Source organism: Lacerta agilis, chromosome 1, assembly GCF_009819535.1.
Source record: "Lacerta agilis isolate rLacAgi1 chromosome 1, rLacAgi1.pri, whole genome shotgun sequence".
In the NCBI taxonomy this organism is placed as follows: Eukaryota; Metazoa; Chordata; class Lepidosauria; order Squamata; family Lacertidae; genus Lacerta; species Lacerta agilis.
In genome coordinates this window covers 9505122-9527400 of record NC_046312.1, presented here as the reverse complement: position 1 = coordinate 9527400, position 22279 = coordinate 9505122, and the positions used below count along the sequence as shown (strand labels likewise).

At 46.9% G+C, this 22279-nt stretch overlaps 1 protein-coding gene across 1 annotated transcript; it reads left to right on the top strand.

Moving 5' to 3' along the window:
• Positions 1 to 395: 395 nt before the first annotated feature.
• GPHB5 (glycoprotein hormone subunit beta 5) lies at positions 396 to 4433 on the top strand. The gene is made up of 3 exons (XM_033172742.1): positions 396 to 430; positions 1028 to 1232; positions 4242 to 4433. Exons 1-3 carry the CDS (start codon positions 396 to 398, stop codon positions 4428 to 4430), a joined length of 429 nt encoding a protein of 142 aa, XP_033028633.1. The 3' UTR covers positions 4431 to 4433.
• Positions 4434 to 22279: the final 17846 nt, after the last annotated feature.

Sequence of the window (22279 nt, the reverse complement as noted above, 5' to 3'; positions counted from 1 at the left end):
TGAAGGGAACTGTAGTCCAACAATATCTGCAGGGCCACAGGTTCCCCATCACAGGTAGATACATAGATGGATAGGTAGATATTTATATCAGCGATGGAGAATCTGTGGCCTTCCACATATTGTTGGACTACAACTTCCATCATCTCTGTTCATTAGCCATCCTTGCAGGGGACGATGGCAGTTTGATATACGAGGGCAGTTTGATATTGTCATCTATTGATACCACTGAGGGCAAATGAGGGTGATGGAAGACCATATAAATGTGTAAGTGATCTTTCTTGTTGGCTGCCAAAAAACAACAACAGCAACAACAAAAAAACAATCCACCCAGATGAGGAGCTGTTTTTCAGCACTGCCAAAACTGTTCACAAAAAACAAGCCACCAGAATGAGACAATGGTCCAAGATATCAGCAATAAGGTGTGGTTGAAGTAACTTGGTCTAAGGACCTCGAGGTGGGATCTTGATTATGCCGAAGAAGGATGGGGTGGGTCCTCCAAATGTGTTGGCCTACAACAGTGTTTTTCAACCTTTTTTGGGCAAAGGCACACTTGTTTCATGAAAAAAATCACGAGGCACACCACCATTAGAAAATGTTAAAAAATTTAACTCTGTGCCTATATTGACTATATATAAAGTAATTCTCTTGAATAGGAATCAAATAAACACAGAGAAAGTATTTTATAATTACTTTATTATGAAATAGTAAGTAAACAGAAATATGAAAAATTATAAAATACTTTATTCAGTGCGCAACCAGGGCCTGTTTGGCTGAACACAAAGCTGATATTCTGGCTGGAATTTTTCCCACGGCACACCAGGCAACATCTCGCGGCACACTAGTGTGCCACGGAACAGTGGTTGAAAAACACTGGCCTACAATACCCATCATCCTCAACTGTTGGCCATACTGGCTGTGGATTATGAGAATTGGAGTCCAAAGACATTGGGAAAGCCCAGTTCCGATGCAGAACATACCCCAGGCGAGCTTCTTTAACAAGTCCCCGTCTTTGCTGTCTCCCACACAGAATGAAGCTCCCATCCGTGGTCCAAGGCTCACTGCTTCTCTTTATCCTGGCCAGCTGGGCCGGTGCCCCCAAGCCCCCCAGCATCAACCTGCAAACGTTCACTGGTTGCGCCGTACGTGAGTTCACTTTCCTGGCCAAGAAGCCTGGCTGCAAGGCGATGCGAATTACGACAGACTCCTGCTGGGGCCGTTGTCAGACTTGGGAGGTGAGTGGCAGGGGCTCCCAAAGGGTTCGGATAAGGGCTCTTTCCCAGCCCTACCTAGAGATGCTGGGGATTGAAGCTGGCATCTTCCGTGTGCAGATGCTGGGCCACTGAACCACAGACCTTCCTCCTGCACTAGAGTTAGGGGGTGAAAGGGGAGGCACCATAAAAGCCATAAGGAGCCTTGTTGTTCCCCACTTAAAAGCTCCTCAAAATAACAATGACCTTCCATGATACACTCTCTTTTTTTTTTTAAGGTTCTTTATCTTTAATCTGGACTTGGTCTGGACATTCCTTCAAACAGGGGACTATCCTCTGTAATATAGGACACATGGACACGATACTTGTAATTTGGTCTGGGCAAATCGGTCCATTTCAGTATCCCTCAGTTTCTTATTTTTCCAATCTTCTCCACATTTCCACATCATTATTGGTTGCTTTGCTTTTGCTTTTGTTTTATTATGTATTTTGTGTTTTTATGTTGCGAACCGCCCTGTGATCTTCGGATGAAGGGCAGTATACGAATTTAATAAAACAAACAAACAAATATTTTAAAGGTACTCGTTAAAATCCACTGGCATTTCAGCGCCAATTTCTTTTCACATACAGTGCACATTTTGATATGCATTTTTGCCTAATGTGCACATTTTTTTTGACTTAATTTTCATGAATGTATGCAATTTTTCATGCACATATTACTTGGCCGGAGAACTGAACTGAAAAATTTGGAGGGGCGAGAATTTTGAGAGAGGGCTGTGATTTGGTTCACATATTATTCTGGAAAGTGCAGATTTGGTTGGTGTACCATTAAATGTGAACTGAACAGAATTTGTCCGCCATCCTTACTTTGTAACTTTCCAGAGGTCTTTAATGGCTTGTTCTGACACACAAATAGCTGACATCACCGAATATTGCATATTTGCAATGGGGCTGCATCTCTAACGAGAGCCACTTGTTTTGAAATTCCACACGGCAGGTTTCCCCCTCTTTCTTCTTAAGAACGCCTTAGTGGTTGCATGGCAAAATATATTCTCAAGCAATTACTTAATGCTCTCATTATATAATTTCGAAAGCTCCTTACAGCTTAAGCACTTAAGGGGGAACTGTCCTTTATTGCTCCACCGACAAAAAATCCATCGGGGATTAAAATAGAGCCCCTGACTCACAGTTGTGGTAATTGTGCTGTTAGGTGTTTGTGAGTGGGTGTGACAAAACAGGGCAAGCAAGTCCATGCACATTAAGCAGAACAAGATCGTGACTAATTTTAGACTCCTTTTCATTTCACACACGTGTGTGTGTGTGTGTTTGTGTATTAAATCTTGTGATGGAGAAATAAACGCTTTCATTCTCACTTTTCCCACCGAGGAAATTCAAAGGACTGGCTATGATCTGGAAAGCCCACAAGTCCCAAGTCCCTGAAAGACCACCTCCTTCTCTACAGATCTTCCTGGGTGTTAAGACTGACAGAGTAGGCCCTCTTACTTGTTCCACTGCCCTCAGAAGCTGAGGGTGGCTGTAGCCCAGGAGAGGACATCGCCTGTGGCAGCCTCCACTAGCGTAGGAAGGGTGGGGCGTAGGGGCGGGGCACCCCGGGCAGCGGGATCCCGGTAGGGTCCATCTTGGCTGCCCTCCCACTCACGCTGCGTGCCCCACCCCCAGATCGTGCGCCATGCCCCTGCGGGCAGCGCACCCTGCCCCCAGAACGCATGCCACCCCCGCCCCCGCCTGCTTCCCGCCCCCGGTGCTGGAGCATGATGCTCCGCCGCTGGCAGCCTCTAAGTTGTGAAACTCCCTCCCAACATATTTGGCACCTTCACTATATGCAGGTTTGGGTGAATGCTGAGGACAAGCCTATTTCATGTTGTTGTTCAGTCGTTCAGTCGTGTCCGACTCTTCGTGACCCCATGGACCAGAGCACGCCAGGCACACCTATCCTTCACTGCCTCCCGCAGTTTGGCCAAACTCATGTTAGTAGCTTTGAGAACAGTCTATTTCATAGACTCATAGAATTGAAGAGTTGGAAGTGACCTTGAGGGTCCAACCTCCGACAACGCAGGAATCCCAACTAAAGCATCCATGACAGATGGCCATTCAGTCTCTTCTTTGAAACCTCCAAGGAAGGAGAGTCCACAACCTCCTGAGGGAGACCATTCCACTGTCCAACAGCTCTGACTGTCAGAAAGTTCTTCCTGACATTTAGTCAGAATCTCCTTTCTTGTAACTTGAAGCTGCTGGTTCAAGTCCTACCCTCCAGAGCAGCAGAAAACAATCTCGCTCCATCTTCCATGACAGCCCTTCAGAAATTATGACTATTATGTAATTTATTTCTAATTTATTTGCTTCTTTCCCTGACGGTGATTCATACAGATAATATAGGAACAACTAAAAAAAATAAGAACAAAGACAATTTAGAACAATTAAACGTTTGTAGAATCAAAACGCAGGAGTCCGTTTCACACTGCTGCATAGCTCTTACCATCAGAAAGTTCTTCCTGATGTTCAGGCCGGACACTGAGGTCCAGCTCCAAGGGCCTTCTGGCAGTTCCCTCCCTGCGAGAAGCGAGGTTACAGGGAACCAGGCATAGGGCCTTCTCGGTAGTGGCACCCACCCTGTGGAACGCCCTCCCTTCAGATGTCAAGGAAATAAACAACTACCTGACTTTTGGAAGACATCGGAAAGCAACCCTGTTTAGGGACGCTTTTAATGTTGTTTGATGTTTTGTTGTGTTTTTAATATTCTGTTGGGAGCTCCCCAGAGTGGCTGGGGAAACCCAGTCAGATGGGCGGGGTATAAATTATTATTATTATTATTATTATTATTATTATTATTATTATTATTATTATCATTATTATTATGAGTTGGAATCTCCTTTTGTGTAACCCGAAACCATTAGTTTGGGTCCTGCCCTCTGGAGCAGGAGAAAACAAGCTTGCTCCAAAGACATACTTAGGCTAACATCTCCTCTCTCCCTCTCTTCTCCCCCCCTCTCTCTTTGCCTCCCTTGTGGCCAGAAACCTGTGCTGAAACCCCCTTACATCGAAGCCCACCACCGCGTCTGCACTTACAACGAGACCAAGCTGGAGACGGTGAAGCTGCCAAACTGTGCGGCCAACGTCAGCCCGTTCTACACGTACCCCAAGGCCATTCGGTGTGACTGCGGCATGTGCCTCACCGAAACCACGGAATGCGAGACTGCCTGAGTCTTTGGCACAATGGCTGAGGCGCAACCTTCTGTGGGCTCAACCCTGCTGCTGGTGAAAACCGGCAGTAGGGCAATGGTGGCGCTGAGAATCAGGGTGGAATGTAGTTGCTTGGCTCTGAAATTTCTCTTCCCTCCCCTCATTGGCCCTTATTTAGAGATTTCATATAGCCACGTAGTTGAGGCTTTAGAAACCGTCACCAGCAAATACAGGAAGATTGGAAGCTGCCTTATACTGAATCGGACAATTACCCATTGAGCTCAGTATTGTCTACTTATTGCAGTTTTTCTCAAACTTGGGTCTCTGGCTCTTGGTGGACTACAACTCCCATCCTCCCTAGCTAGCAGGATCAGCAGTCAGGGATGATGGGAGCTGTGGTCTTACAACAGTCGGAGGCCCAAGTTTGAGAAAAAACTGGTTTGACTTGGTTTTAGGCAGAGGGTATTTTCCAGCCTGGGAAGTTTCAGGAATCGAACCCGGGCCTAATGCACACAAAACAGATGCTCTGCCCCTAAGCCACAGCCCTTCCCCAATAAAGGCAGCTCCATGGGATAGGAACTAAGGCACTGACTCTCCAAACCTCCTCATATGCTATTGACTAAAGTGAACCAAAATTCGATTCTCCAAGTCAGCACCATCATGCATTGTTGTGCATTCAGCTTTGCCCAAGTAGAACGGGTTTTCCTCTGGGTTCGGAGTTTTCCTAAACCCAGAACTGCCTTACTGTTCCTTAAAAAACAAACAAACCTGCATTATTTATTAAACACTGCTGTTTTTCCTGTTTAAATTGTGGGATGGAATCTGCTCTGCAACTGGGAGGAAATAATAGGTCCCTGACTGCAGTTAGTTACAGACTAAACCCTTTTGATTTCTTTCTCTTTCCCAGTGCCTGTTTCAATGACTGTACCTGGTCTCATATGATCTGCAAATCAATCTGTGTTCTTAATAATAATGATAATAATAATAAAACGAAATCACAGTAAGATAGCCGCTGTGTGCAGTGACTCATTGTCCCTCTTTGCTTTGGAATTCTAACGGTGGTGCTAAACTGGTTAATTACACCTTGAAGATCCAACAGAAAAACAAGAAAGCAAACAAATCCTGATAGGCCATTTCCCTTAAACTATGTCCACCTGTCTCTCAGCTGATGCCCCTGGGTTTGAGGCAGGGGTTCAATCGTTCTGGGTGCTGCTTCACCAGTGCATTTCCTGTGAGGGGTGTGCCACTCTCATGAGTCACCTTTGACATGTGGGTGGGGCTGCCAACCTAGCAGTTGCCTGATGTCATCATGATGCCAGCTGTTTTGAGGGGTGTTGGTCCCACCCACCCTGCAAAAGCTGACCATAAGGTGGGGGAGATAAAGATCTGGCCCACTGGACCAAAAGCGTTCTCCACCCCTGTTGTACACAAATGGCATGCCCCAATCCATCCTCCTAAACGGGAGGTTGGATGGCCACCTGTCACAGATGCTTTAGCTGATATTCCTGCAATGCAAGGGGGTTGGAGTAGATGACCCCTGGAGTCCCTTCCAATGCTACGGTTCTATGATTCCCTCCCGGAACACCTTATTGATCCATGATCCATGATCCTTCCTCCTTCTCCTGCCCCCAAACCATTTATTTGTGACGCTTTTGACATTGCTCCTTAATTTCTGTGCTCTGCTGCAGCTTAGTGTTTAGGGAAGCGAAAGCTAGTTTGACTAAAACAATTGCTTCTAATTTCCCTGCTTACTCCTATCTCCGTTTCCTTCCTCCTGCGGTCGCCCACATGTCAAATTTTAGATTGTAAGCGGCTCGGGGCAGACACCTGCCTCCTTCTACATTGTGAAACACTGTGCATGCTGAGGGTGCTATAGAAATAAAATTCTTATAATCAATCAATCAATCAATCAATCAATCAAGGATAGTTTCCAGGGCAGGTCAGCCTGTTGTGGCAAAAAATAAGAGTACCTTAAGGTCTTACAAATTTATTCCAGCGTAAGATTTTTGTGGGCTCCAATCTGCTTTATTGAATGTGTGAAGAGTTCTCCTAAGCAGAAGGCATAACAGACCAGGGGTTGCCAATTTGGGGGGGGGGGTTCAATGGAGTCATAGACTGGTTGGACCCAGAGGAATGGTGGGAGGAACCAGCTGGGGAACCACCAAGGGAAGAAGGCTCAGAGCCCAGGGAATGGTGGTAGGACAATGATGAGTGGTCAGAGGGAGAAGACTGGGAAGAGGAGGTGTTGGAAGCTGAAGGGGCAACAGGGCTTAGTGAGCAGGGAGAGTCTGTGGCAGAGAGCAGTCCAGAATCAGAGGCAGAAGCTGAAGCAGGGGAGGAGGAAGGTCAGGAGACACAGATGAGTCAGGCTGGGGAAGGGTCACAGGTTTCTCCCCCTCCTGCTGCTACAAGCTCTACCTCCAGCCTCTCAGAACCAGGAGAGGCATGAAAAGGGTGGCGGAGAGATCAGCTGCACACAGGCATTGTCTCCGGTTGCTTGGGAAAACCCTAGAGAGGAGGGGACTTAGACGGTTGTGGAGAGGTGGGGACTTTCAATCTCAGCTGTGCTCCTTGGGCCTGATGCTCAGCAAAGCCTGTGGAGATTGCGTTTTTCCTAATAAAGAGTTAACTCCAACTTTGAAATGTGTGATTTACTGACCGGCACTCTCTGTGACAAATAGGCATTCGGAGCAACTGCAAAAATTGTAATGGGCAACACCCTTGTAACCAATCATGCACTGCAACTTCTAGGCTATTGGCTACAACAGAATGCTTCCTCAAGTGTGCCAGTGTGGTGCAGTGGTTAAGAGCGGTTGGCTTGTAATCTGGTGAACCGGGTTCGCGTCTCCGCTCCTCCACCATGCAGCTGCTGGGTGACTTGGGCTAGTCACACTTCTCTGAAGTCTCTCAGCCCCACTCACCTCACAGAGTGTTTGTTGTGGGGGAGGAAGGGAAAGGAGAATGTTAGCCGCTTTGAGACTCCTTCGGGTAGTGATAAAGCGGGATATTAATCTAAACTACTCCTCCTCCTCCTCCTCCTCTTCTTCTTCTTCTTCTTCTTCTTCTTCTTCTTCTTCTTCTTCTTCTTCTTCTTCTTCTTCCAGCAAGGAGGAGCCCTTTGGGCACAAGGGAAGATCTCTTTGGGCAGCCATTCATCCATGGGTGCCATGTTGGCAAGCCCTAGACATGGTTAGGGAGGACTGCAAACACCAAGGTCAGAAGGAAAAAAAAAAAACAGACAATGATGGTTGTTAACAGTTGGGGTAACACAGAAATTGTGGCACAAGGTATCAGATAGGATAGGAAAGCTGGCACATAGCCTTATCTAGATCGGATGCCCTGTCTTTCCTATAGATGAGTTGCCCTCACTCTGAACTGTTGCTCAAATGCTCAGAATGAAGACAATCAAAATCCCTGTTCCAATCCACTGCTTTAAAATGCTGCTCCTGATGTACGTACTTTTAAGAGGCCCATAATGCACCTCCTTTCCTTCTGCTTGCCAGGAGAACATTATATAACTAATTAGGACTCTCATGCTCAATAAGCTTTTAAGTTGGAAGGTTTTCATTTCCCTCCGTGAGTTAGATTTGTTAGCGAGTTGCTGAAAATCGACACTTGGGCTATTAATAGCGGCTTCACTGAGGAGCACCCTGTCTCCTGAGTTGTCCTCATGCTGGAAGCTGCCCAGAATATAACACTTAGGCAGAACTTAAAAAACAAGCAGAACCGTGTTTGCCACTAGTGACCGAGGCTTTTCACATTGGTGTGTTTCAGACCCGTGCATTTAACAATGGAGGGGGTTGGGCAGGGAATTGGATTAAGGTAGCATTCATTCATTTGAATGTGAATTAAAAAAATTGCCGGAGCACTCTTTCCTCCTGAGCTTTCCAGCAACTGGCATTCAGATACATACTGCCTCTGACTGTCGAGGCGAAAAGGTAAAAGGTAAAGGACCCATGGACAGTTAACATAACTGCCATGGCTAGCAGGCCGCGATAGCCTTTTCCTCCATGAATTTGTCCAATCCTCTTTTCCAGACATTCAAAGAGGTGGCCAACACTGCATCCTGGGGAAGTGAGTTCCACAGTGTAACAATTCACTGCTTGAAGAAGTACTCAATAAAAGGCAGCTTCCCATGTTCCTATGTGGAGTTTCCCTAAAGCAAACTGTATGTCGCGACACGTTAGTGCAGCTGCAGTGTGCAGATGTCTTCCTCGCAGGATCGTTGTCAAGATTGCACTGTGCTAGGATTTTGCTTGAAGTGTAGGTGGGTTCCCATGAGGCAAGACACAGCAAGAACCTTTATTGAACTACATAACTGGGAAACCGGGATAAAGCAACTGCTTATATACATTCCTGAAAGCCTGGGCCACTCCCACTGCCAACGTGATTGGCTGTCTAAACTTCCAAGCTGCGAATCACGACTCAGAGTTCAAGGGCCAATGACAGAGGCCCAAATCCTGAAATGTTCTGTGATTGGACATCATGTATCGACACAGGAGCTAAGAATCCTTAGTCCAGACTCAAGCTCAGGCGAACACAGACCACTGAATACATAACATTGCTCCCGTCAACATTTGAGTTGAACTTCTTTCTTATAGCTCATCTCTACTTCAGATAGTTGGCTCCCAAGCCAGATTAAAAAACTGAAACGAGGTTTGAAGTGCGTCTGGAAATGGCAAGCCTGAAGCCATCTTGCTTCCTGGGATGTGGGCATCCCTTTCAGTTGTGCCACCCCAAGCAGCAGCCTAGTTTGCCTGTATGGTGAGATAAGACATTCTGAGGAGGACAATCATAGAATCATAGAGTTGGAAGAGACCACAAGGGCCATCCAGTCCAACCCCATGCCAAGCAGGAAACACCATCAAAGCATTCCTGACAGATGGCTGTCAAGCCTCCGCTTAAAGACCTCCAAAGAAGGAGACTCCACCACACTCCTTGGTAGCAAATTCCACTGCCGAACAGCTCTCACTGTCAGGAAGTTCTTCCTAATGTTTAGGTGGAATCTTCTTTCTTGTAGTTTGAATCCATTGCTCCGTGTACGCTTCTCTGGAGCAGCAGAAAACAACCTTTCACCCTCCTCTATATGACATCCTTTTATATATTTGAACATGGCTATCATATCACCCCTTAACCTTCTCTTCTCCAGGCTAAACATACCCAGCTCCCTAAGCTGTTCCTCATAAGGCATTGTTTCCAGGCCTTTGACCAATTTGGTTGCCCTCCTCTGGACACGTTCCAGCTTGTCAGTATCCTTCTTGAACTGTGGTGCCCAGAACTGGACGCAGTATTCCAGGTGAGGTCTGACCAGAGCGGAATACAGTGGTACTATTACTTCCCTTGATCTAGATGCTATACTCCTATTGATGCAGCCCAGAATTGTGTTGGCTTTTTTAGCTGCTGCATCACACTGTTGACAATGAATCTATAGTTTAAAAATTAACTCGACAAAAATGAATTGAGACAGGCTGAAGCCACAGTGTGGTGACCATGTCTGGGAAATGTGTGCATCTGTTTGATAAAGGCATCTTCTTGATGGGCTCAGGAGATGACTCAATTCTTTTGTTCGTTGCCATTACAGTTGTATTGTCTCAGCAGAGGAGCAGGGAGTCTGCTTTGATTTGCATTTCTTCAAAGGCCAGCTCTCTGATGTGTGTTGAAGCAAGACAACTCTCCTTCGCTCTAAAGGAAGACTAGCTCTGGGGACTAGAAGCTGCCAGGATGCCTTCAAGAGGCTGGCATGAAGTGCCTTATCAAATGCAACCCAGCTGCTCTGCTTGTCGATTAAAATCCAGCCACAGGTAGAAAGTCAATCCAAGTAACTCTCTGTACTGACAATGAGTTTTGCCGCCAGGACATAAGCACATCAGAAGAGCTCTGCTGGATCAGGCCAGTGGCCCATCTAGTCCGGCATCCTATGGAATATAAGACTCATGGAATTGTAGAGTTGGAAAGGATCCTGAGGTTCCCCTTGCAAAGCAAATAATAATAATAATAATAATAATAATAATAATAATAATGATGTTGTTGTTGTTGTTCAGTCGTTCAGTCATGTCCAACTCTTCGTGACCCCATGGACCAGAGCACGCCAGGCACGCCTGTCCTTCACTGCCTCTCGCAGTTTGGCCAAACTCATGTTAGTAGCCTCGAGAACACTGTCCAACCATCTCATCCTCTGTCGTCCCCTTCTCCTTCCCCAACATCAGGGTCTTTTCCAGGGAGTCTTCTCTTCTCATGAGGTGGCCAAAGTACTGGAGCCTCAACTTCAGGATCTGTCCTTCTAGTGAGCACTCAGGGCCGATTTCCTTGAGAATGGATAGGTTTGATCTTCTTGCAGTCCATGGGACTCTCAAGAGTCTCCTCCAGCACCATAATTCAAAAGCATCAATTCTTCGGCGATCAGCCTTCTTGATGGTCCAGCTCTCACTTCCGTACATTACTACTGGGAAAACCATAGCTTTAACTATACGGACCTTTGTCGGCAAGGTGATGTCTTTGCTTTTTAAGATGCTGTCTAGGTTTGTCATTGCTTTTCTCCCAAGAAGCAGGCGTCTTCTAATTTCGTGACTGCTGTCACCATCTGCAGTGATCATGGAACCCAAGAAAGTGAAATCTCTCACTGCCTCCATTTCTTCCCCTTCTATTTGCCAGGAGGTGATGGGACCAGTGGCCATGATCTTAGTTTTTTTGATGTTGAGTTTCAGACCATATTTTGCGCTCTCCTCTTTCACCTTCATTAAAAGGTTCTTTAATTCCTCCTCACTTTCTGCCATCAAGGTTGTGTCATCAGCATATCTGAGGTGGTTGATATTTTTTCCGGCAATCTTAATTCCAGTTTGGGATTCATCCAGTCCAGCCTTTCGCATGATGAATTCTGCATATAAGTTAAATAAGCAGGGAGACAATATACAGCCTTGTCGTAGCCTTGTCAAAAATTAGATACCTGCACCAAATAAATTTGAAGGAAAATTTAACCAATCCACTTTAAATTCTTCAATTACAACCAGCAATTTCTTAAAGGAAACAGGCGGAGTGTTTATTCCTTTGTTGTAAATGGAGCCTTTCACTGAAGACTTTTACACCTTTACTAAGAAGTAAGTCCCACTGTATTCAGTGGTGGTTACTCCCATGTAACTGGGTAAAGACTGTACAGCCTCACTGTGTAATCCTAAGCATTTTTACTCAGAACGAAGTCCCACTGAGTTCAGTAGGATTTACTCTCTGGTATGTTCCCAATCAGGGACGCGGGTGGCGCTGTGGGTTAAACCACTGTGCCGCCAGGGCTTGCCGATCGAAAGGTTGGCGGTTCGAGACCCCGCGACGGGGTGAGCTCCCGTTGTTCGGTCCCTGCTCCTGCCGACCCAGCAATTCGAAAGCACACAGTGCAAGTAGATGAATAGGTACCACTCCAGCGGGAAGGTAAACAGCGTTTCCGTGCGCTGCTCTGACTTTGGCAGGAGCAGCTTAGTCATGCTGGCCACATGACCCGGAAATACTGTCTGCAAAAGCAGACGGGCGCCAGCTCCCTCGGCCTGTAAAGCGAGATGAGTGCCGCAACCCTAGAGTTGTTCATGACTGGACTAACTGTCAGGAGTACCTTTACCTTTTATGTTCCCCATCATTCTCACAGTTTCTGATGATGATGATGATGATGATGATGATCAAATGCAGGAGAAGCTTCCTGATGTAGATTAGGATATTCATATTTTTTGTCTGAGACATGTGGGAGGATATTTGAGGATTAATTTGCAAGATACTTTGTGGATTAAACCCCTTCCGATTTAGACTCCGTGGTCTCATGTGCCTCAGCTGGGCTACTGTAATGTGCTCTATGCAGGGCTGCCCTTGAAAACGTCTCTCAGATCTCCTCCAGCTGTAAAACGCTAAGCAATCAGGACAAAAGCATTTGTTCGGCTTAATTAAGAAAAAGAAGAGAGCCTCTTGCATTTTAACAAGCTGGACGAGGGATGTTTCCTGCCATCTTGAAGAGACAGCTTGGTTTAATTACTCAGAAATGTGGTTCTTTACGCAGCGTGCCATTGCTGAAGACGTTTGTGGTTGCTGCGTTAGCAACAATTGCAGCGCATTGAAATCACTCCGATTGCAAAAGATCAGCTTAATGTCAACAAATACTTCAGCAGTTTATTGTAGAAGCTTCTGCCAGGTTGCAGAACTCATTATGCTGCCTAATTCAATCAGTGCTTTATAACTCATTTTCCCTCATCGATAAGGTGTGACAGGTTGCTTTTTCTGGGATTTGGCATTTTCCTGTTACACATCGGGGCACGTTCAAAACGTTCAGCAGGACTTGAAGGCGACTTCAAATTGTGCGGAGTGGTCCGTAAGTACAGCTCTGTTGATGTGCGAGGCCTTCTGCAGGACATGGATAGGAGACCCAATGGGATTGATCACACTGCAGAATTGTAGAGTTGGAAGGGACACCAAGGGTCATCTAGTCCAACCCCCCCTGCAATGCAGGAATCTCAACTAAAGCACCCATGACAAATGGCAACCCCAACCTGGGTTTGTGCCCAGCCCAGCCCATTCTTCAAAAAGAAGAGGCACGGGGTGTGTAGTTTGTTGGGTCTCACCTCATGCTTGGCCCTACAATTCACCTGCTGGGCTTTTAAACCTTGCCTTCCCCCCAATTGTTTTTTTTATTAATTTTCCATAATTTTTAACAAATTGTGACCAAATTAATACAAAGTTTATACAAATTTGAAAGCTGAATTCCCCCCAGATGTTCCCTCTCTTTTCCTCCCTCCTTTGCGCAATAACATTTCCAACTTTCATTTCAGAAGTTCATCCTTTCTCCCTACACATCACCTGTTCAATTACCAATTTCTGCTACCTATTGAATAACCCTTTGCCTGAGGGGAAAAAACAGATCCTACTCCCTTGCCTTTTAACCCTTGCCTATGTATCACTTGGACGCGGGTGGCGCTGTGGGTCAAACCACAGAGCCTAGGGCTTGCTGATCAGAAGGTTGGCAGTTTGAATCCCCACAACAGGGTGAGCTCCCGTTGCTCGGTCCCTGCTCCTGCCCACCTAGCAGTTCGAAAGCATGTCAAAGTGCAAGTAGATAAATAGGTACCACTCTGGCGGGAAGGTAAACGGCGTTTCCATGCGTTGCTCTGATTCGCCAGAAGCGGCTTAGTCATGCTGGCCACATGACCCGGAAACTGTATGCTGGCTCCCTCGGCCAATAAAGCGAGATGAGCACCACAACCCCAGAGTCGTCCGCGACTGAACCTAATGGTCAGGGGTCTCTTTACCCTCTTTTTTATGTATCACTTAGCTTTATGCGTTAAAATATTTGGCAGGAACAGAGCCCCGGGTTCGAGTTTATCATCTGGCAGTGGGGACAAGAACAGGCAGAGGCATTCCCTCCTGTGTGTGTCCCACCATTATAAACACAAAGTAGCATACCCTCCAACAGTCCTGAAAATACTGGGATCTTCATGAAACCCCTCAAGCCATCGCGGCTTCTCACTTTTTCACAGAGAATCCCAAATTCCTGATGTGCCTTCTCTTCAGTGCAGCATTTCAACATGTTACCCGGAATTCAGATCCATGCGTCATCTAATGCTTTTCTTAGATCTATGCCTCCTGCTCCCTCCCCTCCCACTCAATATGGCGCCACTTCCTGTTTTTACGAAAACAAGACCTGGGTCGCCTGCATGACGCTAAGAAAGCTTTTCACCGTTCCTCAGTTGACCGGTCTCCTATAAAGAAAGCGGTGAAGGGGGGAAGTGAGGGGTCCACAAGGCTGCTGGCATGGCTGGGAGGGGTGCAGAGGGGTTGCAGGTGTGGAAGAGCGGCCATTACAGGCAGTGCCAGATTTACATATAAGCTAAACAAGCTATAGCTTAGGGCCCCCCTCTCTTGGGGACCTCAAAAAAATGTAAAGGGAAAAAAAAACCCCTGGATGTACATTTCCAAAATATAAGATAACAAACAAATCAAATAAAGCCTACATACAGCAACAGTGTGTTGTGTTGTGTAGGATCCTATGATTTAAGTAATGGGCCCCGCCTGCTCCCTAAAATATCACTGGTTTGCTCATTTCTATATATAGGGTGCCTACATTCTGCATGGACCGGTTGCATGGCAACACGTACAAATGGCTTTCGGCCCATAAATTACCATAGAGCATACATTCAACACGATTTGTGTTATATATATTCGACAATTTGTTGTTGACAAAGGACAACTGGACATATAAAGGGCCCCATTACCTTCAGGAGCTTAAAAAGGTGAAGGTAAAGGGACCCCTGACTGTTAGGTCCAGTCGCAGATGACTCTGGGGTTGCGGCGCTCATCTCGATTTATTGGCTGAGGGAGCCAGCATACAGCTTCCGGGTCATGTGGCCAGCGTGACTGAAATATACTTGGAGTCAAGTGTGAATTTCATGCTCTTTATTCAGCTCATAGTCGTGAGGAATGCAGTTTCCCCAAAACGTCTGCTTTAAATACACTATTTACACAATGGGCCCCATGTGATTGGCTAATTCTGGGATACTCCTGTATGCCATCGGGTTGCGGATTCACTTCCACCTGGAGCTGGATTGGGTGGCTCCTGCGGACCAATCAGACTGCTGCATTCTGGATCCTATTGTTCTAGGACCAATCAGACTGCTGCATTCTGAATCCTATTGTTCTAGGACCAATCAGACTGCTGCATTTTGGATCCTATTCAACTCAGTACATAACAATGACTAAGCCGCTTCTGGTGAACCACAGCAACGCACAGAAACAGCATTTACCTTCCCGTTGGGGCGGTACCTGTTTATCTACTTGCACTTTGACGTGCTTTCGAACCGCTAGGTGGGCAGGAGCAGGGACCGAACAACAGGAGCTCACCCCATCGCGGGGATTCGAACCTCCGACCTTTTGATCGGCAAGCCCTAGGCTCTGTGGTTTAGACCACAGCCTCATCAATCCTAAATCCAGCCTGATTACAGCAGTCGCTTGGTTCTGGCTTGTGTTGGTCAGCCGCTGAATCTGCATCTATTTTCATGCGAGGAACGTTGGAGAGCATGAAGCACTCTAAAAATAGTTAAGGCCACAGCTCCTTTGGATACCTATGTGCAAGTGAGCCCCACTAAACGCAGCAGGATTCACTTTTCTAAAAAAAGTGCTTTCTGATTATTATGGGGTAAGCTTTATTGATCAAAAGTTTTAAAATTGATTACCCTAACCAATTAATTGACTTTTTTTTTTTGCTGCCCTAGTAACATTAGATACATAAGCACAATTCCCAGCGAGAGAGGAGCAAAGGCAATTCAGAAGAGATTTCTGGCCAAGGGGCAGTTTATGCCAAGTTTATTTTAGCTGAAACGGCAGGCCAGGTGCTAAGAGTGCATCTGGCAAGAAGATGCTGCAGCTCTCCTGAGCGAAGAGAACGATCGAACTCGAGAATGTCTGTTGCGAAATAGTGAGTGCACAGGAGCCCCCTTGATAGAACATAGAAGCAAGCAACGCATGCTGCGGTTTAGGTAATTTTAGCCCAGGGTTGAGATCATTGACCAGCGCGACCGAGGCAGTTTCAATCCCATGATGAGGCCTGAATCCCGACTGGAAGGGATCCAAATGGTCCGCCCCCCCCCACGCGTGCCTGGAGTTGTTCCACAACCATACGCTCAATCGCCTAGCCCAAGAATGGAAGATTTGAGACTGGGTGATAGTTGGCCATATCGGCCGGGTCCAAAGATGTTTTTTAAAGAAGCGGTTTAATGACTGCCTCTTTCAGTGATTCTAGGAAGGCTCCTTCACAGAGGGAAGCATTCACTGCCCCACAGAGCCCATCGCCCTTCCCTTTCCGGCTCGCTTTTATGAGCCAGGATGGGCAAGGATCAAGGAGACAGGTGGTCGTTTTCACTCGTCCAAGCAGCCTGTCCACATCCTCAGAGGTAACAGATTGGAACTGATCCCACACAACTGGACTAGACAAGACTCTAGCACTCTCCCGCCCCAGCCCTGCTCCCACGGTGGAGTCTACCCCTTCCCAAATCTGAGTTTCTACACATGCTCACACATCCCTCTCTGCCCTCCATAACAGCGAGGTCGAAGTTCAAAGACACAGTCCAGCCAGGCAAAAACTGTGGGGAAGTGATGTCCCATTGTTTTAAATGTTTGTTTTGCTTTTGGGATTGTAGTCCTATTTGTGTTTCACAAACTGGTGTCCGACCGTAATAACAAATGATGATGATGATGATGATGTCCCAGTCAAAATATAAAATTCCATGTTTGCTAGGTGAGCAAAGGCTTTAGACACATGTAAATTCCTAGAGGGCACTCTGTGAAGTCGCATCCTCTAATTGCCCAGGCAGGAATGGTAACATAGGAAGATAATCTTTATCACTTTCTTCCACCTCTTTTGTCATGCAGCCATTGGAATTAGGATGTGGAGCATGTGCTCTCCTGAGTAGCATCTTTGATTCTAAACAATGCATTTTGCGCTCTAGAAAGATGCTTGCCCAACTTATTCCACTGCTGTTTTCTGCTTGAATCAAGCCTGCAACTAATCCGCTCCACCTCCTCGTGGGGAGGAGTTGCGGTGGACCGCAGAGCCGCTCTCCCCACTTCCTGTGGGCGGGGGACTTTGTCCCTCGCTGCTCGGAGGAGTCCCCGGCCGCGTCAGCAGGCAACCGGCCAATCAGCCGGCTGGGGGCGTGGCCTGGGGCTCCCTTTCAAAAGGAGAGGCGCGAGCCGAGAGACCTCCTTTCGGCTCGCTTCCTCAGATCTCCCACCCTCCCTCCCTTCCCTGTAGGCAGGTTTCACCCTATGGCCTTGCTTTGGACTTTGGTTGGTCGCCTGCCCTTGTCGGGGGCCTGGTAGGAATTTTTCCACTTGGCAGATTGGCTGGGCCATTTGGTTTTCGCCTACCACTTAGCAATCGTCACAACTTTGTAAGGTGGCGGTTAGGCATTGAGTGACCTAATGTTGGGGGAGGGGAGGCCTGGCCATCGCCTGCCCCTCCAAGCTTAAGGGTAGTCCGTTAAAGGAATCCGGGGGTGTGGGATCTTGTCCGAAGCCCGGGGCGGGGCTAGGGCCATGCCACGACCCCATTGGAACCCAAGGGGAACTCGAGTTGGTCTGAATCGACGGGGCTCCCCTTATCAGTGGTTTACCCTTACTGGACTTCCTGCTCTGCGGGCAGGAGTCAGATATAGTCAGGTCCACTCAATGCCTAAGCCAATACCGCTCACATGCTGTAACCAATAAAGTTGTGGCCAAATTTTTACCCAATCACATTAACCTTATATTCTGTGTCCTGGTGTTTTTATTTCATTCCTGGGAGGGCGGCTTTGGGGTCTCGACACGCAATATTATTACATTGCAGACTTCTGCGTTGTTGTTTCATTTCGAGGGATAAATAAAAGGGAAGATCCAGTCTGCCAGAGGTACTCTGGAAAATTAGAGAACGCTAATGAGGGACGCGGGTGGCGCTGTGGGTTAAACCACAGAGCCTAGGGCTTGCCGATCAGAAGGTCGGTGGTTCAAATCCCCGCGACGGGGTGAGCTCCTGTTGCTCGGTCCCTGCTCCTGCCAACCTACCAGTTCGAAAGCACATCAAAGTGCAAGTGGATAAATAGGTACCGCTCCGGCGGGAAGGTAAACGGCGTTTCTGTGCACTGCTCTGGTTCGCCAGAAGTGGCTTAGTCATGCTGGCCACATGACCTGGAAGTTGTACGCCAGTTCCCTTAGCCAATAAAGCAAGATGAGCACCACAACCCCAGAGTCGTCCGTGACTGGACCTAATGGTCAAGGGTCCCTTTACCTTTAAATGTGCCAAGTTTCCGTGTTAATGCTGCAAAGGATGGTATATTTTTAACTCTGCTCAACTAGACACTAACCTTACTCAAGTGAGCAAGAGGAGGATAATAAATAAATAAATAAATAAATAAATAAATAACATGTCCTCTCCTACCTTCCAAATCCATCCCAACAAAAACGGGTGGATCAAGTGAGGGGTGGAACCTGGGTAGGGGTCATAGACCAGTGACAGCCCTGAGGGTTAGGCAAAGATGCCTGATGGGCTACTTTTAGAGCCTGGGCCTGAGGTTCCTCACCCCACACCATGTTCACCTCCAGAAATCTTCAGGCCAAACCATATCAGACAGAAACGCTGGATCAAACTTCTTCCTGAAACCTTGCAGGAGCTGCACTAAGCTAAGAAACTGTCAGAGGGGAACATCAAGGCCAAAGGGGTCAATTATTAAGGATACAATAGATTTAATCTGGAACTGTATGGTTCCCAGGAGGGCAGGCCAAGGATCACCTGAGACTTTGGATGTCCCTCTCTGATGCCTTGGTGACCTGTTAGGCTGGGGCAGAACTGGCCAGTGTCCAGCTACCATCTCAATCTGTGGTTCTCAAACATCCAGGGAATCTTGTCTACCTTGACTTGTATCTTGAGGAACTACTACAGAACTCCTGTGTCTAAAAGGCGTTCCTATTTAACATCCATTTCAGCTCTCATTATCACTGACTGTAATGTTTGCAGCTCATTGCTATCCAACTCCCACCTTATGAGTTTTCTTCTTTATAGGTCTGCCAATTGAGATTTCTCTTTGTGCCCACAGAAGGCCATGCCATAATGAATCTGCTAGGTGTGTATTCTATGCAGCACTAAGCAAGATGGTTCCATCAGCGAAAGGATTTCTCCTGGCGTGATGATGCCCACATCTCCTCCCTCCAGCATGCCCTTTAAATATGCTGCGGGTGACGCTTCCAGACTAGCACGCTCAATGACAGGTTGTAGTCTGTGCTCCTGCTATCTCGAGACAGACGAAGTTGCAAGACAAGAGATTAAAGGGAGAGCAACTAAAGGCGAAGTTGCCCCTATGCCCAAGTGGAGAACTTGGGTGGCAAAATTCCAGGCTGCGCAACAAGGGGTTTCCCCTCCTCGTTTTGGACACAAAACTTAAGAACAGAACAAAGAGTGAAGGGGAGAATCTCAGCACTCTGGGGGAAAAACACTCTCGCTTGCAAACGCCTTGAAACCTAAGCGACCAGCGCTGGTCTACTCTGCAAAGATAAACAATTAAAAACACTGACTGCATTCCTTGAGCAAGTAAAAAAACAACAACCAAGGAGGTATGTAAAGGGGAAAGCAGCTGCCACAAAAAATCATCAAAAAATGTGAGGGACAGTGAAGGGGCTCTACCTCAAGGCGGTTGTTAAGCTGCAAACTACACTGTGAAAATAAGTCGGAAAGAAATCCAAATTGCACTCCAAGTGAAAATAAATTTAATCTACTTTAACCAGAATATTAAAAAAGAACAGCGAGCGTAAAAGAGGGGGAAGGGAGAGAAAGCTGTCTCAGTTTGGGGGGGGCATATGAGGAGGGAGAGAGGGGGGAAATCCCCTTGTGCCAAGGCTAATCCTTGCAGTACTGCAAAACATAGAATCATAGAGTTGGAAGAGACCACAAGGGCCATCCAGTCCAACCCCCTGCCAAGCAGGAAACACCATCAAAGCATTCCTGACAGATGGCTGTCAAGCCTCTGCTTAAAGACCTCCAAAGAAGGAGACTCCACCACACACCTTGGTAGCAAATTCCACTGCCGAACAGCTCTCACTGTCAGGAAGTTCTTCCTAATGTTTAGGTGGAATCTTCTTTCTTGTAGTTTGAATCCATTGCCCCGTGTCCACTTCTCTGGAGCAGCAGAAAACAACCTTTCACCCTCCTCTATATGACATTCTTTTATATATTTGAACATGGCTATCATATCACCCCTTAACCTTCTCTTCTCCAGGCTAAACATACCCAGCTCCCTAAGCCGTTCCTCATAAGGCATCGTTTCCAGGCCTTTGACCATTTTGGTTGCCCTCTTCTGGACATGTTCCAGCTTGTCAGTATCCTTCTTGAACTGTGGTGCCCAGAACTTGACACAGTATTCCAGGTGAGGTCTGACCAGAGCAGAATATAGTGGTACTATTACCTCCCTTGATCTAGACGCTATACTCCTATTGATGCAGCCCAGAATTGCATTGGCTTTTTTAGCTGCTGCATCACACTGTTGACTCATGTCAAGTTTATGGTCTACCAAGACTCCTAGATCCTTTTCACATGTACTGCTCTCAAGCCAGGTGTCACCCATCCTGTATTTGTGCCTTTCATTTTTTTTGCCCAAGTGTAGTACTTTGCATTTCTCCCTTTTAAAATTCATCTTGTTTGCTCTGGCCCAGTTCTCTAATCTGTTAAGGTCATTTTGAAGTGTGATCCTGTCCTCTGGGGTATTAGCCACCCATCCCAATTTGGTGTCATCTGCAAACTTGATCAGGATGCCATTAACCCCCACATGATTGCTGGGAGTAAAGCAACGTGCAGGAAGACCCTTGAGCCAGCGGGAGGGGAGACAGACAAAAAGGAAACTCTTCTTTCCTTGCTGAAAATCTTCTTGAGGAACTTACCTGCAGATTGTTTTTTTCTCATAGGCTTTACTTACTTCCTGCTTCATGTTAGCATTGAGCTCCATCATGGCCACATATAATAGCTCGGTACTCATAACAGCTTTGTTTGACAGGAGTAAGAAATCTTATCTTTCCTTAGTTCTCTCAGCCAGCAGACTGTTTATTTCGGTTCTCCGTTGCCATATATACCAAACTCCAACAATGGTGACCCATGCACAAAGTTTTCCACAGGTAAGCTATCATTCAGCAAAATAAGGTGAGGGGGGGAAATCGCCATGAGCTTCTGAAGGCTGCTCTTCCCAATTGCATTTAAATGATTCGTGGAAAACATTTGTAAATAAGGCACCTACGGCAGCCTTAAGGCGCTGGGTTGTCCCAGGCAGTTCTGGGTCGCTTTGTAGCTGCGTGGAAACTAGAATGAAAAACATTTGAGACTTTTAGTTTAGAGAAAGGGCAAGTAAGGGGTGGCAGGATAGAAATGTTTAAATTACGCAAGGCCTGGAGAGACTGCAGCCCCTCCAAGTTTTCCAGGGACAGCCCCGGATTTACAGAAGCCCATCCCAGTATCTGATGCTGGAATGCCCTGCTTTTCCTCGGGGCATCCCTATTTTCATCAGAGAAATGTTGGAGGGTATGAGAATGGATAGAGAAAAGTGTTTCTCCCTCTCCCGTAACCAGAACTTGTGCACACCCAAGGAAGCTGAAAGTTGGAAGAGTCAGGGCAGATTTTTAAAAGCCTATTGAGTCCACCATCCTGTTCCCAACATGGCCAACCAGATGCCCAAGGAAAACATGTGCAAAATAGCCATTGTGCTAGAAGCCATAGATAGCCCTCTCCTCCGTGAATTTGTCAAATCCCCTTTTAAAACCAACAAAGTTGGTTGCTGTCACGACACACAGTCAGCATGAATTCCATAGCTTAACTATTTGATTGTTATCATTTGTTCCCAGTAGTAATGTACGGAAGTGAGAGCTGGACCATAAAGAAGGCTGATCGCCAAAGAATTGATGCTTTTGAATTATGGTGCTGGAGGAGACTCTTGAGAGTCCCATGGACTGCAAGAAGATCAAACCTATCCATTCTCAAAAGAAATCAGCCCTGAGTGCTCACTGGAAGGACAGATCCTGAAGTTGAGGCTCCAGTACTTTGGCCACCTCATGAGAAGAGAAGACTCCCTGGAAAAGACCCTGATGTTGGGAAAGATGGGGGGCACAAGGAGAAGGGGACGACAGAGGACTAGATGGTTGGACAGTGTTCTCGAAGCTACTAACATGAGTTTGGCCAAACTGCGGGAGGCAGTGAAGGATAGGCGTGCCTGGCGTGCTCTGGTCCATGGGGTCACGAAGAGTCGCACACGACTGAGCGACTGAACAACAACAACAATTTGTTATAATGTCTCCATCCCACCTTTCTTCCAAGGAGCTCAACTTGGCAAACCTGCTTGGTC

What these genes read in the sequence shown, in the direction of transcription:
- GPHB5 (XM_033172742.1), top strand. Translation starts at nt 396, where the DNA reads ATGGTCCAAGATATCAGCAATAAGGTGTGGTTGAA. An exon ending in AGCAATAAGGTGTGGTTGAA is followed by an intron (nt 431 to 1,027) that starts GTAACTTGGTCT and finishes TCTCCCACACAG; the next exon opens with AATGAAGCTCCCATCCGTGG. An exon ending in GCCGTTGTCAGACTTGGGAG is followed by an intron (nt 1,233 to 4,241) that starts GTGAGTGGCAGG and finishes CCTTGTGGCCAG; the next exon opens with AAACCTGTGCTGAAACCCCC.